Below are 16,810 nucleotides of genomic sequence, written 5' to 3'. Positions count from 1 at the left end.
AAAGAAAATTTTGAGTACAAAATGTCAAATCTTATCCAAGGAGAGAATTTGTTAAACTCGTTGGCTTTTATTTGGAGATGCTGCAGCAACATTACTAAAATTCCTTAATATTTTGGCACTGCATAAGCTAAGACTCAGAAAAAGTATCCATTTCATCGACATCAGCTCAGCTTGTAATGGGTCATTGTCTTTCTTGGGAAATGCTGCCATACAGGGAGGTAGGAGATTTTGATTTCTGAACGAGGTTTGGCTTTAACATATTCTGAAATCAGTGGTCAAGGAAGTCAAATGGCCAGTCCCAAAAGAAGTTTGCACCGTTCTATGACCTTACTGTATCTCTCAGTAAATAAATTCACTAGGCAAATACTAACAAGGATGGGGCACATATTACAAGGATGATTCATTACAAGAAGGTTTAAAGGAGTCCACTGGGTTTACATTCATCTGGCTTTAAAACAATGCATCCTAAATGATGTGCACTTAATTACATTACTAAGGATATTTTTAGGTCTAGGGAGTTTATTGAGCAGGTCTAATTTCTATTGATTACATTCTTTGAAGGGATAAAGAGAGTGCACACAAGAAGTAAAATGGGTTAGATGGGAAATAAAGAAAACCTAGATGTTTATTATTATTAACTAGTGCTGAGTCTCTCAGATAGATACTTTGCCAGTTCCCAAACTAATTTTTGATTAATGAATTGTCATATTATTGTAATCCATATAAGTAAACATAACCCTTCAGAGCAGGATTGCTAATGAACATCCCCAATGTGACAGTTTCAAAGTGAAACACTCACTAGGAAGCACAGTCGTATATTAGCAATGTTTAATATCACTGTAATTTAAAAAGTACTGGATGGCATTCCAAATTATATTGGTCCTTATTTCCTGTTCATTTAATTTTAATTTTCATGCGTGTAACTTTGGCTAGCACAAACGCCAGGTACATAGTAGGTTCTTAGTCATCATTAAATGCATGAATAAATAAGCAAAATTATCCTTTAGGACAGTACATTCAAACCAAAGTAAATCTATTATACAGTCAAATTCAGAATTGACGGAACAAAATTGCTGGAGCTAAAGCTGACGATTTTGATGAAAGATGAATTAGAATTCAGGGAATTTTTAATGGAACACGGAATTGCTGCATCCTTCATTACCCAGAGTATCACATAGTTAGAGCAAGGAAATCTTGTAATAGCTTGTTAACATTTTTTGGGTGCTAAGTACGTGCCAGACACTGTGATACGTATTTACACATATGAGTTCATTGAATCCTCACAGCTGCTCTATGTGAGAAGTCTTATTATTATTCCCATTTTATAGAAGAGCAATTTGAGGCTCAAAGTGATTTGCCCCAGATAGCATAGCTAGTAAGAACAGAGTCGGGTTTTGAACACAGCCAGCCTTACTTCTAAGTCCATGCCCTTAACCATTAAGACAATAAACATGTCTGCACTGTGAGGTCATTAAAAATGAGAGTATAGACAGAAGGCACAGAGAGTGAAGAAGGAATCTGAGACAGCCTGATGGGTACAAGAGTGTTTAGGCCTGAGGTCAGAGCACAATACTGCTAGGTATCTACCTGGAGTATTGTTTGTGTCAGAGAAACGGAAAATGTGAAAAATGGAGAGAATGGGACAGATCAGAGCTTTGGAGGAAAACTGAAGGTCAATGTTCAGTGCGTGTTGGACAGGCAGTAGCAAGTGTATCTGGGTAAAAGATTCAGAGACTCAGACGTGGAATTCAATCAAGTATGGACAATAACAAGAACAAGAAATAACGCAATGTCTAATTTGTCAGCTTTACTTTGATTATTTTTGAAGCCAGGATCTAATGCTCAAGCTTGCCAGGCCAGGGTCTGGCAAAGAGGATTCAATAGAAGCTTCTATTCAATAGGCAGGAGTGAAGAGTAAGGAGCAGGGCAGTCATAAACCAATATGGCCCATGGGCCTTGCCCTTTCATTCTCTGTCTTTCTCTCACTGCATATTCTAGTGCTCCGTATAGGAAGTGAAATATATCTATATTGCATGTCTGATGAGATTCTGATGAACCTAGTACCTTTTCTGGCTGCAGGAATTGGCAACTTTGGATATTCTCCAGCAAGATTTTTCTGTGGTCAAATTTCTTGGTAGATTTTCAGCAGGCTTTCATGGAATTATGATTCTTTTATGCAGATAAAAGGCTGACCCAGAACACAGCCTAGCTCAAATGTAGCTGAATTATTTATTGTAGTATCCCCTTGGCATTAAGGAAGACACATTTGATAGAAGGAAGCAATGTTTCAAAGAATCCTTACCACCCATTGGAGGGCTCTGAAATCATTTTATTATGTCAATGATACTGAACAAAAGGTAACAGTGAAGGAAAAATTGCTTAGATAACTTTGGCAAAGGAATGTCCTGGAAGGTTTACCTGTCAGAAGCAATGACAGCTTGTGGTGTACAAGATCAGTATTCGACAAATGTTTGAACATGTCTCTCTAGGGAAGTTTTAAAAGGGAAGACTGTGAAGGCTTATAAGTTAAGGAATTTATGAGTTAATGGCAGAAAAATAAAATTAATAGTGAAAGCTCCCAGTTCCTTATATAAGCCCTAGTATTCTGAGTAATATAGCAACCCACCTGATAATTACACCATTGCTAGCATGACAGACATTTGACTTTTTAGAGACTCCATGATCAAAGACCCAAACCTATCATTTCATATATGCTGTGTGCTGTTCTCCTCAACCTGGCAGGGCTGGTGAAGTTCAGGTCATGTCATATGTGAACGAAAGTCCTTTTTTTTTCCCCCCAAGATTGGTGGGATAGATCATTCCACATAATCATGAGTCCCTCAAGAGCAGGAAATTGCATCCATTGGTGTCTTTGTGAATTGATGACTCGTTTGCTGCAGCTCCCTTAAAAGGAAGGCATACATTCACTTTAAGAGGGACTTTTGGAGTACATGTCTTGGAAGGACTTTTTTTTTGGCTTGTTAATACTTTTATTTCTTAAGAATATATTGCTGTTTGTATAAATGCATATTTGAAAAACATACTAAAAGACTTAAGTATTGAAGAATACTCTAACATTGACCACATTTTTTTCATGTTTAGGAAATCAAATATTACCGGAAAAAAAATTTCAAGTAATTTTCTTGATTCTTCATTTATTTTTCTAGAAATGGAAGGTTTCATAGCTTTCGGCAACTTATCCTTAAGCTATGTATGCTAAAAATAGCCTGGAGGTTTTTTGACCCCTTCTTGCCTGTGTGCCTCTCTGTAAAAACAGGGCTTTAGTAGCTTTATCCTTAGATACAATTCATTTTTCTTCCCTTCTCCTTTGATTCCTACTTAACTGTCACCCTTCCTTTGCCCTCCCAAAAAATATGTTGTCCAAGTCAACCCATTTTTATGTGCTCTATATCTTCTCTCCCCTAACTCCATTTTTGAGGAATAATTCAAACCCTTTAATTAAAGCACATTCAAGAGAGTGACCAGAAGGGTGAAAGTATTTCGCAAATAAAAATGAAGAATGAGTAAAAGAAGCTAAAGAGGCTGAATCTGGTGAAGTAAAGGTTCGGAGACTCATAGTGACTGTCATCAAACATTTGAAGGGCTGTCTTGGGGAAGAGTGATTAAAAGTACAGAACTAGGGCCACTGGATAGACAGACAATGACACTGAAATGCTTTCTAACAGATTTTTTCTAAAGATAAAATGGACTTCCTTGAGAGGGAATGTGATCCAGTATAAGCTGATAGATCACTTCAGAAGATGTTATGGCAGGATAAGAAGTTCAATTACATAACACTTAAGTTGCTTTTAACTATGAGAAGCTATTTCTGTACTTGTATATGTGTGATATTTCTACTAACATCCCTTCCTTGATTGGCTATATACTATAGAAAGATACAATCATATTGCTAGCTGCTGCACACCTTTCCCCTTGACTCACATCCCCAAAAAGTAGACTATTTTAATATCATAGTCACCTTGACAACAGAGATGTCTATTTTAATAGCATTCAGTAATATTATTCAAAGGGAATCTATTGCCCAATAAAGTAGGGGGAACAGCCTTCAATGTTCTCTTTCTTTTGAAACCTCAAAGAGTCTAGGATTAAACATGGGCTTTGAAATTAAAAATCATTGTAAATTTGCTGAGTAAGAGAACATCAAGAGTGCTTGTTCCAAAGAGTAGAAAGTTTTAACTTAGCATAATGTAGCAAAATATATTTTTCTCTTGTAATATACATAAATAATTTTACTAACAGGAATGACTCACATTTTACAGTTATCTATTTCAAACAATTCAATATACATTTAAATGCATTTAACCCTATGCAAAAGGTGATGGGGTGATGTAGAGGCAGAGTTAGCACAATAGACATTGCACTCAACCACAGCCTATCTTACTTAAAAATGCATTATTATTCATCATGGGAGAATATCGTACATATCAAAGTTATCCAAGGCAGAAACAACATGTCAAAAAATACTGCAGTGGGGAATTCATCAGACAGTTCTTACACTAAAGGAGCAACCTTCCCATAAGAAACACAATCTTTGACTTAAAACCATTTAGTTGTTGTTGTTGTTGTTTTTTAAAGAAACTAGTATCTATTTCTTTTCTTTTTCTTTTTTTTTTTTTTTTTGAGACAAGGTCTCCCTTTGTCACCCAGTCTGGAGTGCAATGGTGCCATCTCCCGATCTCCGCTAACTGCAACCTCCACCTCCCAGGCTCAAGTGATTCTCCTGCCTCAGCCTCCCAAGTAGCTGGGATTACAGGCTCGCACTACTACTGCCAGCTAATTTTTATATTTTTAGTAGAGACAGGGTTTCACAATGTTGGCCAGGCTGGTCTTGAACTCCTGACCTCAAGTGATCCACCTGCCTTGCCCTCCCACAGTGCTGGGATTACAGGTGTGAGCTACTGCACCCAGCCCCTAATATCTATTTCTAATAATAATAAATAGCATTTAATGACTTTCCTTGTATAGGCTCTGTCAAGCCCTTCACATTTTTTGTCTTATTTTATTCTTACAATACACTGAAGAGTTGATACTATTATTTTCCCCATTCTATATATCAGAAAACTAAAGCTTAGGGAAGTTAAATGTTTTGCCCAAAGTTATACAGTTGGTATTAAAGAAGAGCAAGGAATCCAAATTTGATTTTAGAGACTGAGTTACTCACCCATATACTGTGCTGTTTGCCTTGGTAGCTCTAATGCAAATATGATTATTTTATTTAGGAGAACGTTGTGGAGAAAAACGAAATTGAATTTGTTTCTTGGTTCCCAATGATTTTTTCTCCCATCATACATTCAGTTGACCACTCAAGCTTAGAAGGTTACACTCACCTCGTTTATGAAGGAGAACACTGGCGTGTCGACGTCCATTTCCATTTTCAACATAACAGGAGTAATTTCCCAAGTCACCTTCTTCCACAGAGTCCACAATTAATGAGATGGAAACTTCCTGTTCCCCGAGATGCTCCTTCAGAATTCTAAAATATAAAGCGACAAAACAAAACAAAAATCCACACAGACACATACACAAACAAGAAAGAAAGGTAGATGAATCCAAATCTGATGTAAAAATACCTACGAAATCTGTGCTTCAAATTTGACTATGAATTAATGCTATGTTAATTAAATTATATCCTGCCCTTTTCTTCTTCACTTATAATTAGGAAGCTTGTCTTTGTAGATGTTAATGAAGTTGCAGTTAATTATCTCCCTTAGCAGGACAATCACACTGTCATAATAAAGAGGTGAGAAAGACCTTGAAGAGAAAGTTTACAATTTGCTTTCCCTTTAAGAACAAATATTATGTAAGTTGAGATAAAAAATCTAATGTCTCAGGATGAAGGCCTAATTACATGTCAGGTTAATTTTTTAAAAAAGAAAGAAAAGAAAATTTCTGAGCTATTTTGACATTTCAGTTGAAATTTTCAGTCTGACTTCTGTTAATGATACTAACAAATTGCCTGTTTTTGAAGAAATGCGAAATTATAAACCCATAGACTAAAAGTTCTGGTAAAGTACTTAACTCTGACATTTAAAATTAATGGTAAATGCTCACTAACCTCGTTGTCATCTCTGTTCAACATTTTTAAATGCAGAATTAAAGTAAACTACCTTTCTAGAAACTTCCCTGAACACACACAAAGCCAGAGGGGGCAAAAGTTAGGAGGTTAATTGTCCTTCATTTTTTTTAGCATTTCATAGACCATGGGTAAAAGATAACAGTGAAGTTTTAAATACGAAAAACAGCACAGAAATGTTTCAGTACATATTAGACAATTGTCCATTTAGCCTTCTGGAATCCCACTGGGGCATTCCAGAGTACAATATTCTTATGTATTTGTTGCCAGAAAGAAGGTCCCAATAGAAATAATCTTATGTGACAGTTTCATATGTTTTTTTTTTTTCTATTGAAAATCATTTTCTCTTTTACCTTTGATAAAGTTTTAAAAGTCTTGACATTTAGAATGGGGGACCATGATTTAAATGTTTGTATAGACCCAGAAGATGCAATCTTTAGATGGGAGGATGTTTAGAAGTAATCATCATTTTGATGTAGTTGTAACTTACTTATTATTATTAATGTTCTTGCATATTTACATTATGATTAAAAATAAGTATCCATGCCCAAGCATAATTATAGTCAGCATTGAATATATTTACACTTAAATGAATACATAAGTAAACCCATTTAACAAAAAAGGGGCTTAGGCATTATGCCTTCAAATATTTTCATGTTATCATTCCCACTATACAAATATTTCTACCTTAAAGTCAGACTACGAAAGATGATAAAAACATTTTGTGTATCCGTATCACTACCATCAACAGCTTCTATTCCACTTGGTGGCTCAAATATGCAAAAATTCATAAAAGGAAATGATAGAGATTGTGTTTGCTTGAGTCCTTGTACCTTGTTAATGTTTCCTGTGAGTTTTTTTCTTTTTTTTTTTTTTTTTTTTTGAGATAGTTTCCTTCGTGTCACCCAGGCTGCAGTACAATGTTACGATCTCCGATCACTGCAACCTCCATCTCCCAGGTTCAGGCATTTCTCCTGCCTCAGCCTCCCGAGTAGCTGGGACTACAGGTGGCCCGCCACCATGTTTGGCCAATTTTGTATTTTTAGTAGAGACGGGGTTCACCATGTTGGCCAGGTCTCGAACTCCTGACCTCAGGTGATCCGCCCACCTCGGCCTCCCAAAGAACATTTTTTTTTTTTAAAAGGTACACCGTACAAAAAGTACACTAACACATTTTCTATATTTTATGGTATTTTGATCTCACACTCAGTATGTGTGTGTATATATATATATGTGTGTGTGTGTGTGTGTGTGTATATATATATATATATATATTTTTTTTTTTTTAAGACAGAGTCTCACTCTGTTGTTCAGGCTGGAGTGCAGTGGCAAAATCTTGGCTCACTGCAGCCTCTGCCTCCCGGGTTCAAGTGATTCTCATGCCTCAGCCTTCCGAGTAGCCGGGATGATAGGCACGCACCACCATGCCTGGCTAATTTTTGTATTTTTAGTAGAGACAACGTTTCTCCGTGTTGCCCAGGCTACTCTCAAACTCTTTGCCTCAAGCAATCCACCCAATTTGACCTCCCAAAGTGCTGGGATTATAGGCAAGAGCCACCACGCCCAGCCACACTCAGTATATGGCTTAACGAAACAATCCTCGTTATTTTTCTTAAATTCTTTGCAAATGACATTCATGTTTTGCAATTCTATAGTAAGTCTCTTACCAGTGTTTTCCTTCTTTATCATTAAATATTTTTATTATGATAATAGTAAAACAACAAGAAAAAACCCTTTCAGTTTACTTTCTATTCACTAATGGAGTAAATGTTAATCTTGACTGTACGAGTTAAAAGAAAAAAAAAAAATTACCTAATGTCACTTTCCCAAACTCGATTTTCATCCAGATCTTCAATAAACTTTTCTCCTTTCATCCAGTAAATTAAAGGACTGACATCTCCGCTGTACCCAAAGAAAGCTCTGCAGGTTAGATTAGCAGAGTCACCTGCAGAGACAAGTGATGGAAAAGTGTTATCAACCATTTGTTCACACTCATTTTAGGTAAACTGACAGGTAACATTTTGATCACTTTTCATTGATTTACTAAAATATCTTTCTAAAAGAATAATTTTTCCGGGATTTTCAATCTTTGTCAAATTGATAGAATGTGTGCTTTCGACAACATGGCTTGTTTATTTTTATTTATTTATTTATTTTTTTTGGAGACGGAGTCTCGCTCTGTCGCCCAGGCTGGAGTGCAGTGGCCGGATCTCAGCTCACTGCAAGCTCCGCCTCCCGGGTTCACGCCATTCTCCTGCCTCAGCCTCCCGAGTAGCTGGGACTACAGGCGCCCGCCACCTCGCCCGGCTAGTTTTTTGTATTTTTTAGTAGAGACGGGGTTTCACTGTGTTAGCCAGGATGGTCTCGATCTCCTGACCTCGTGATCCGCCCGTCTCGGCCTCCCAAAGTGCTGGGATTACAGGCTTGAGCCACCGCGCCCGGCCAACATGGCTTGTTTAATGGAATGTGAGTTACTTATAAAATTTCCAAGAGGACTAGTCAGCTATTGTATAGAACATTTTTCCAATTTGGTTCGCCTGATGTTTTCTCATGATTAGCTTGAGGTCATGAATGATTGCGAAGGATACCACAGAGGTGATATGCCTTTCTCGAAGCATGATATCGCAGGGTACATAATGTTGCTAATTATAAGATTTTATAGGGCAGATAGAAGGTGTTTCTCAGTCTTGAATGTGGGAAATAGAAAATCTTTGGCTGCAAAGACAAAGGAACCATAAATCCGAGATCCTAAGAGAATGCTATTAAAATATTTTTAATTCATAAAGCAAACATTTGAATTACAGAAGTTACCACATACTCAAGTAGAAAAACAAAAAAACAAATAAAAATCATGATAATAAATGTTTGGGATTTTCATTACAGGTAAAATCGATTATACTACTGTGAAGATTAGTTTATTTCGATATGCTACTTAGAATGTTTTAGTGGTGAATACAGATTGGTCAATTCTTTAATAAGGTAAATTGAAGTCTCTGTCTAAAAGGTGGAAATAAATTTAATGCCTGTAGAAAGTAAAGTTTATTTCTGGATATTTTATGCCACTTTACAAGCACCTGGCTTACTCAAGCTTCAGTCAGCATTAGAGAACTGAAATATTCCAGTAGATAGTAGTTTTAAGATCTTGCTACCACTAAATGGAACCAGAAAATGAGAGATAAGAACGGTTCTTATAAGTCTGGATTGGGGCAAAGGAACTCTCAGGGATTGGCACCACGTGAGGGGCTGAAAATGAAAAAGCAACACCTTTGCTGGTATTTGAAGTAAGCAAACTCTCAATTTGTGGTAGCCATAGATACTTAAGAATATTACCAGAGGGCCCTGAGAACTCTGTGATCCTAAGGACCAAGGAAGGAGGTTTCTTAAAAGAGTACTGGAAGCCTCAGAGCTAAGCTATGAGTTGATAGTATATATTTCTTGAAATTTTGCTTATGAAAGACTCTACAGTACAAACACAGAGAAAAGCAGAATGCACTTACATGTACTCTTTCTAAACTAGGGCATGAGTATCTGCAACTTAATTCTACAAGTTCTACAATGACAACATTTTTATAGGATAAAATTAATCATATTCTCTTAATTATGTTCATTGTTTAAGAATACTTCATGAAAATTATCGCTCTTCTAATATTTCTAATATGGCATGACGTAGCCTTCTCTATTTTAGCTTATGTCTGCATGTTCTCTATGAGATTCCTCACGGACTTGGATTCCCCGCCTCCGGACCCCTCAGAGACGGAGTCTTCCTCTGTCACCCAGGTTAGAATGCAGTGGTGCGATCTTAGCTCACTGCAACCTCTGCCTCCGGGGTTTAAGCAATTCTCCTGCTCAGCCTCTGGAGTAGCTGGGATTACAGGCGCACGCCACCATGCCCGACTAATATTTTTGTATTTTTAGTAGAGACGGGGTTTCGCCATGTTGGCCAGGCTGGTCTCGAACTACTGACCTTGTAATCTGCCCACCTTGGCCTCCCAAAGAGCTAGGATTACAGGCGTGAGCCACCACGCCCGGCCGGATTTTTTATGTAATAGTCATCACTGATGACCAGATAATGCAAGTCCAGAAAATATCTACAAACTTTGAAGAGGCAAACTGAGGCTCCAAGGAGGTTTCTTTATTATTAATCTTTGTACAGAAACATTTTAGTATAAAATTCCCTCTCCTTTAGAGAATATTTACATTACAAAATGAATAAATGCCAATTCCACTGATTGAAAATCAATTGCATATTTCTACGGCAAGTGTCAACCAACATTACAAAACAACTTCAAATCAAATATTGTTTGTCTTTACATTTTTATAAGAGCGCCTTTTTTTTTTTTCACCAGGACTATCTGTTACAGTGCCAAGGTAGTCACGCATTCAACAATAAGTCTTTAAAAACTACCTAGTATGCTGATTAACATTATATGCTAATGGAATCAAGATGTGTTACAGTTTAAAAATGTATGTATCCATAATTTACACCATCTGTCTTTCAGAAGACCAAGTTTAAGTTTTTAGGTGGGACTTAATGCCTGGAACTCATAAATAGAACTCTCCAGGTATTGCCTAATTTTCCATTACAATTTTAGTAAATATGAGACCTCATAAATAACGAATAAGGAATCTGACAATCCTTAGCAGGGAGGCCATTTGACCTCCTCATTGGGACCTGAATTACTGTCTCACATCACCCTCCTTTCTTTCCCACATCAACTGTGAAATTCAGTTTTATTCACATTTTTTTCATCATTTTATAATTATTCATTTCTTTTACCTGCAGGCTTTGTGCTGCCACACCTAAAAAATGGCTCCTGCACCCATGTAAGAAGCAATTTGCTTTCTCAGCCATCTTGGTTCACCTGTTCTTTGACTACCCCACCCTGCCTGGGGCTCCAGTACTGAGCGCATCTACAGTGCTACGGGGACACCTAGGAGAACTCTAACCAGTCTTGAGATGGTCAGACAGTGAAATTCAAGGAAGGAATAGAAGAGGGTGGAGAGAATAGAAAAACACTCTGGACAGAGAGGAAAGAGCATGAGTGAGAAAAAGCCTGGGGACTTCGGGGAAAATAAAATAATTTTGAAGGGGCTGAAGCTAAAGTGTAGACGAGGGGCAAGTAGAGGGAAGATTAGGGGAAGAATAGAGCCGTGATGACGCAAGGGCAGGAGCAGCGCTGTTCTACGTATGGCATGTGGAAAATCTGAGACTTCCATTTCAGGGCAATGGAAAGTTGAGGAAAGGTTTCAAATAGGAGACTGACGCTATCACATCTCTATTCTAAAGAGATCTATCTTACTGTATTTTCAAACCTGAGATTGGCTCAGACAGAACCAAGGATTGAGAATGCTACAATACTCTGGGATCACATAAGGAATAAGCACTGCAAAGATCACATTATTTCCGCATAATTTCTTAAGGTGATAAAGCCTAGGTGGTAGCAGTAACTACAGAACACTCTGCTTTTTATCCATGTGATAATACGGAACCTCTTAAAGCAGACATTAAGTAGGAAGCCTGTTAAGGCAGAAAATATATAATATATATGTAATGTAATTATTTATATATATACATTCTCTCTATATATATCTATATATATATATATATCAATCACTGGGTCACCCACACAGAAAGAGAGAGAGATCTGGAAACTGCCAGTTGCTTCTCAATACAGGCAGAAGAAAAAGTCAATTTGAGCAGTGCTTTGTTCTGTGAAGAGGCTTTTCAGTGGTTTCTGTGTGGCTGAGCAAAGTTACCACTTCCCTTCTTATGCATTGCTCTGCTCACAGCCTAGACACTAGGAGTTCAATGGAGTCAATCCTGAGAACAGGCCAGGTGAGGTCAAGCTCACACCTGAGTCTCTAACCAGGGGCCTAACTGTTGTGGAGAAAAGCTGGATTCACCAGGTACTACTTATTTGGAAAAAGTGATTGATCACACCTGGTTCAGAGAGCTGTCACGTTGGAATCCAACTGCGTATTACCTTGTGTTTGAAAGTGGGAAGGAAGGACTATTATCCCTTCCTGTGAGTCTGAGTAAGAACCAGGAGTTGATAGAAATTCATGGGGCAGGGTGGAGCAGAGGAATAAGTGATGTATGTCCATGGAATAAGGGCAAATAAGGATTAAAAAGGACAAATAGTAGTTATGAAAGTAATAAATGATGGGACTGCATTTGCACCTTGGGCCAATGAACTAGGACATGCCAATTACACAACAGGTTTTTATCATCTGAATTTTGGGAGTCACCCATTCATATTCCATTTTATAGTCTCATGCTTTTATTTAAGACTATATTCTTTGCTTTAAATTCTCATTTTCACCTACTACACACTTCATCCATTAAATCCAATTCAAATGGCACTTCTTCCAAAATGCAGGCCTGCACTTTCAAAAAATACTCATTTAGGCCGGGTGCGGTGGCTCACGCCTGTAATCCCAGCACTTTGAGAGGCCAAGGTGGGTGGATCACAAGGTCAGGAGTTCGAGACCAATCTGGCCAATATGGTGAAACTCCATCTCTACTACAAAGTACAAAAATTAGCCGGGCATGGTGGCAGGCGCCCGTAATCCCAGCTACTAGGGAGGCTGAAGCAGGAGAATAGCTTGAACCTGGGTGGCAGAGGTTGCAGTGAGTTGAGAACATGCCACTGTACTCCAGCCTGGGAGACAGAGCGAGACTCCATCTCAAAAAAAAAAAAAAAAAAAAAAAAATTGTCATTTAATTTTTCTTCCTCCTTCTCTTCTCCTTTCTCCATAGACTTTGGAACATATCTCTTGTTTTATCATAATATAGTCCTTTCAATATCTGCTTTGCTCACATATCTAGCCCAGCAACTTGACTATGCTTTCCCCAAAGGCAGAAATTATATCTTTATTTACCTTCGTATTACCAGGACCCATTACAGCATCTTGAATATATTAAGAACTCAATACATAATCTCAAATTAATGAATAACCTGCTTAATATCTTCTGAACTTTCATTTTACCTTGTTTCCCTTTTTTAAAGTTTCATTAATTAAAGGCTACATGTCTACATGTCTCCACAGGCCAAATTTATCATGTAAACTAGGCTTCACATTGCAAATACAGAGCCTCCTCATTCAGATATTATTTCAGTGGTATTATTCCATACCAGCTTGCAAAGGTCAGTTACCACATTTTCAGAAATTCTGTGAGCAGGTTGCTAAGCACAGTCATTGAAAATTAAATTATAGAAATATAAATAAACAATATTAAAAAATAATAGATACTCAAAACTTCCTAATTATTTTGCTACATTTTACCATTTATTCATTCATTCACCTTTTGAGATTGTTTACAACTATAGTATCTGTATGGTGGAAATACTACACAATAGTGTACTACTGCACATCTCTTCTCAACTATATGTTTAATGACATTATGTTGGTAGCTTGAAAAAGACCATGGGGGGAGTATTTACCCCATACATTGGCAAATGCTACAAATCAGGCTATGATTTATTGTTCTGTTGACTGACTGCACTTAAAACATGATAGGGAAAATGTTAATAATGCAGGTAAAATTAAAAGTGTGTCATGTCTATAGCTGGCATATTGGGAATAGCACAAACATCAAGAAAATATTCTCCCATTAAAATTTGATTCAGCAAAGACATCATTTACATCATTGATGAGTGGGTCAAGTTCTGACATGCAACTCCATTGTTTTATTAGCTAAGGTAAACAAAAAATATCAACTGTATGCATGACAGAACTACATTTAGAGAGCCAACTGTTAAACATTCACCAGATGCTACTGTCTATAAAATTGTTTTTTACATACATAGTATGCATATTTTAATAGCTTTATTGAGATACAATTCACATACCATGAATATGTACAATTCCATGGTTTTCTCTATATGCACAGAATTGTACAATCAGAACCAGAGTCAATTTTAGGACAATTTTAGGATCACCCCAAAAAGGAACCCTGTACCAATTGGCAGCCACTCCCCATTTTAGCCCTTAGCAACCACGAATCTACTTCTACTTTCTGTCTCTATGGACATCTGGTATAAATGGAGTCATACACTATGTTGCCTTTTATGTCTGGTTTCTTTTGCTTACTTTAATGTTTTCAAGGTTTATTCGTGTTACAGCATGTATCAGTAGTACCCCATTGTGTGACTATATCCCATACACTGATTTTGTTTATCCATTCATCAGGTGATGAACATTTGGGTTGTTTCCACTTTTTGGCTATTGTGAATACTGCTGCTAAGTTTTTGTGTGGATATATGTTTTCATTTTTCTTGGGTATATACCTACGAGTGATGCTGCTAGGCCATAAGACAATCTTACATTTAAATATTTGAAGAAATAGCAAACAGGTTTACAAAGTGGCTGTGCCATTTTACATTCCAGCCAGCAATGTATGAGGGTTCCAGTTTCTCCACAGGCTTGTCAACACTTGTTAGTATCTGTTGCTTTGATTATAGCCATCCTAGTGAGAGTGAAGTAGGATCTCTTTGTGGTCCCTTACATTCATATTAAACCAAAATTTTATTATTAAATATAGCTATTTTGCTAATCACCAGTACTGTTCAAAATTACGAAAACATTATCAAGATAAAAAGGCTTCTTATTGGATTGTAGCATGTAATTGTCAACATCATACCTAAAATGCTTTTTATTTACCTACTTTTGTGTTATAAACATAATAATGAATTTATAAAATGTATGATGATTATAAAATCAGACTATATTTTTACTTGGCAATTTTCAGGAACTAAATAAATTATTGGAGGCTTACTTTATTAGGAAATACTGAGAATATTTAATTCCAAATATTTAAAAGCAAACATATGTTAAACAAGAATATACAATGGGACTCACAGTATCATCTCATTTAAATTCAATAGAACTATGCCTACAACCATTATTTTTTTTTCACATTTTTACTTTCATTTCAGGGGTACATGTGCAGGTTTGTTATATAGATAAATTACATGTCACAGGGGTTTGGTGTACAGATTATTTCATCACCCAGGTTAGAAGCATGGTATCTGGTAGGTAGTTTTTCCATCCTCACCCTCCTCTCACCCTCTACCCTCCACCTCAAGTACACCTGTATTGTGTCCCCAGTGTTTAGCTTCCACTTATAAGTGAGAACATGTGGTATTTGGTTTTCTTTCCCTTCATTAGTTCATTTACAATAATGGTCTCTAGCACCATCCATGTTGCTGATATCATTCTTTTTGATGACTGCATAGTATTCCATGGTGTATACAGACCACATTTTCTTTATCTAGTCTACCACTGATGTGCATCTAGGTTGATTCCACGTCTGCTATTGTGAATAGTGCTGCAATGAACATATGCATGCATGTGTCTTTATGGTAAAAAATATATATATTCCTTTGGGTATATACCCAATAATGGGATGCTGGCTCCAATGGTAGCTCTAAGTTCTCTGAGAAATCATCAAACTGCTTTCCACAGTGGCTGAACTAATTTACATTCCCACCAGTAGTATATAAGTGTTCCCTTTTCTTTACAACCTTGCCAGCATCTGTTATGTTTTGACTTTTTAATAATAGTACTGAATCTTTACATTGTTTTGGGTAGTATGGTCATTTTAACAATACTGATTATTTTTATCTATGAGTGTAGAATGTTTTTCCATTTGTTTGTGTCATCACTGATTTCTTTCAGCAGTGTTTTGTAATTGTTGTTGTAGAGATCTTTCACCCTCCTGGCCAACTGTATTTCTAGGCATTTTATTTTATTTTTTGTGGCTATTGTGAATGGGATTGCATTCTTGATTTGGCACTCAGTTTGGATGTTGTTGGTATATAGAAATGTGCCTACTAGCATTCTTTTCAGTTTTTTTTGTTTGTTTGTTTATTTGTTTGGAGACAGAGTCTCACTCTGTTGCTCAGGCTGGAGTGCAGTGAAACAGTCACGGTTCACTGTAGCCTCAATCTCCCGAGCTCAAGCAATCCTCTCACCTCATCCTCCTGGGTCGCTGGAACTACAGGCATGTGTAACCATGCCTGGCTAATTTTTTGAGACAGGGTCTAGCTTTGTCACCCAGGCTGGTGTGCCTAGCTAACTTTTTATTTTATTTTAAAATGGAGACAGGGTGTCCCTATGATGTCCAGGCTAGTCTCAAACTTCTGGGCTCAAGCAATCCTCCCACCTTGGCCTCCCAAAGTGCTGTGATTACAGGCATGAGCCACTGCACCTGGCTAGCATTATTTTCATATGATGATGTTTTTTAAGTTTTACTAATGCAATAGGACATAACAAAGCAATGAGATGTTTTAAAAAACTGATGAAAGAATTATTATTATTATTATTAAAGTTTATATGAGTATATGAACACAAAATATATACAACTGTTTAATGGAATATTGTTAAGCAGTTTAATTAGCTAACATTTGGAAAGTGCATAAAGATGAAAATTGCCAAATAAAGGCTTCATATATTGAACCAATTTTAATAAAAGCATTGTTTGAAGATAACCTGATTGCATACTTACCCAATTAAAAAGCCCTATATTTCGACTTTTTAAAGTTATTTCAAATATTCAAATCTAAGACATATATTGTAATTACTTACTAGCAAAATTTTAAAATTTGCCCTTTTGATATAACATTCTTTTGTATTGGTATTCCAAAATATGAAATTCTGTATAGTTTGAGTTATTTTAAACAAAATATAATCATGTAAAAATAAGACTCACTA

At 36.8% G+C, this 16,810-nt stretch overlaps 1 protein-coding gene across 1 annotated transcript in view; it reads right to left on the bottom strand.

The window, feature by feature from the left end:
* IL1RAPL1 (interleukin 1 receptor accessory protein like 1) overlaps window positions 1–16,810 on the bottom strand; it is a 1,418,294-nt gene that overhangs the window by 45,645 nt on the left and 1,355,839 nt on the right. The window contains exons 7-8 of the mRNA XM_005593223.5: window positions 7,907–8,039; window positions 5,349–5,494 (exon numbers count right to left, since the gene is read on the bottom strand). Of these exons, the coding sequence (XP_005593280.1) occupies window positions 5,349–5,494; window positions 7,907–8,039 (279 nt within the window). The remainder of the gene's footprint in view (window positions 1–5,348; window positions 5,495–7,906; window positions 8,040–16,810) is intronic.

The sequence above is a fragment of the Macaca fascicularis genome, chromosome X (assembly GCF_037993035.2).
Source record: "Macaca fascicularis isolate 582-1 chromosome X, T2T-MFA8v1.1".
Lineage (NCBI taxonomy): Eukaryota > Metazoa > Chordata > Mammalia > Primates > Cercopithecidae > Macaca > Macaca fascicularis.
This window is presented reverse-complemented; position numbering and strand designations above follow the sequence as displayed.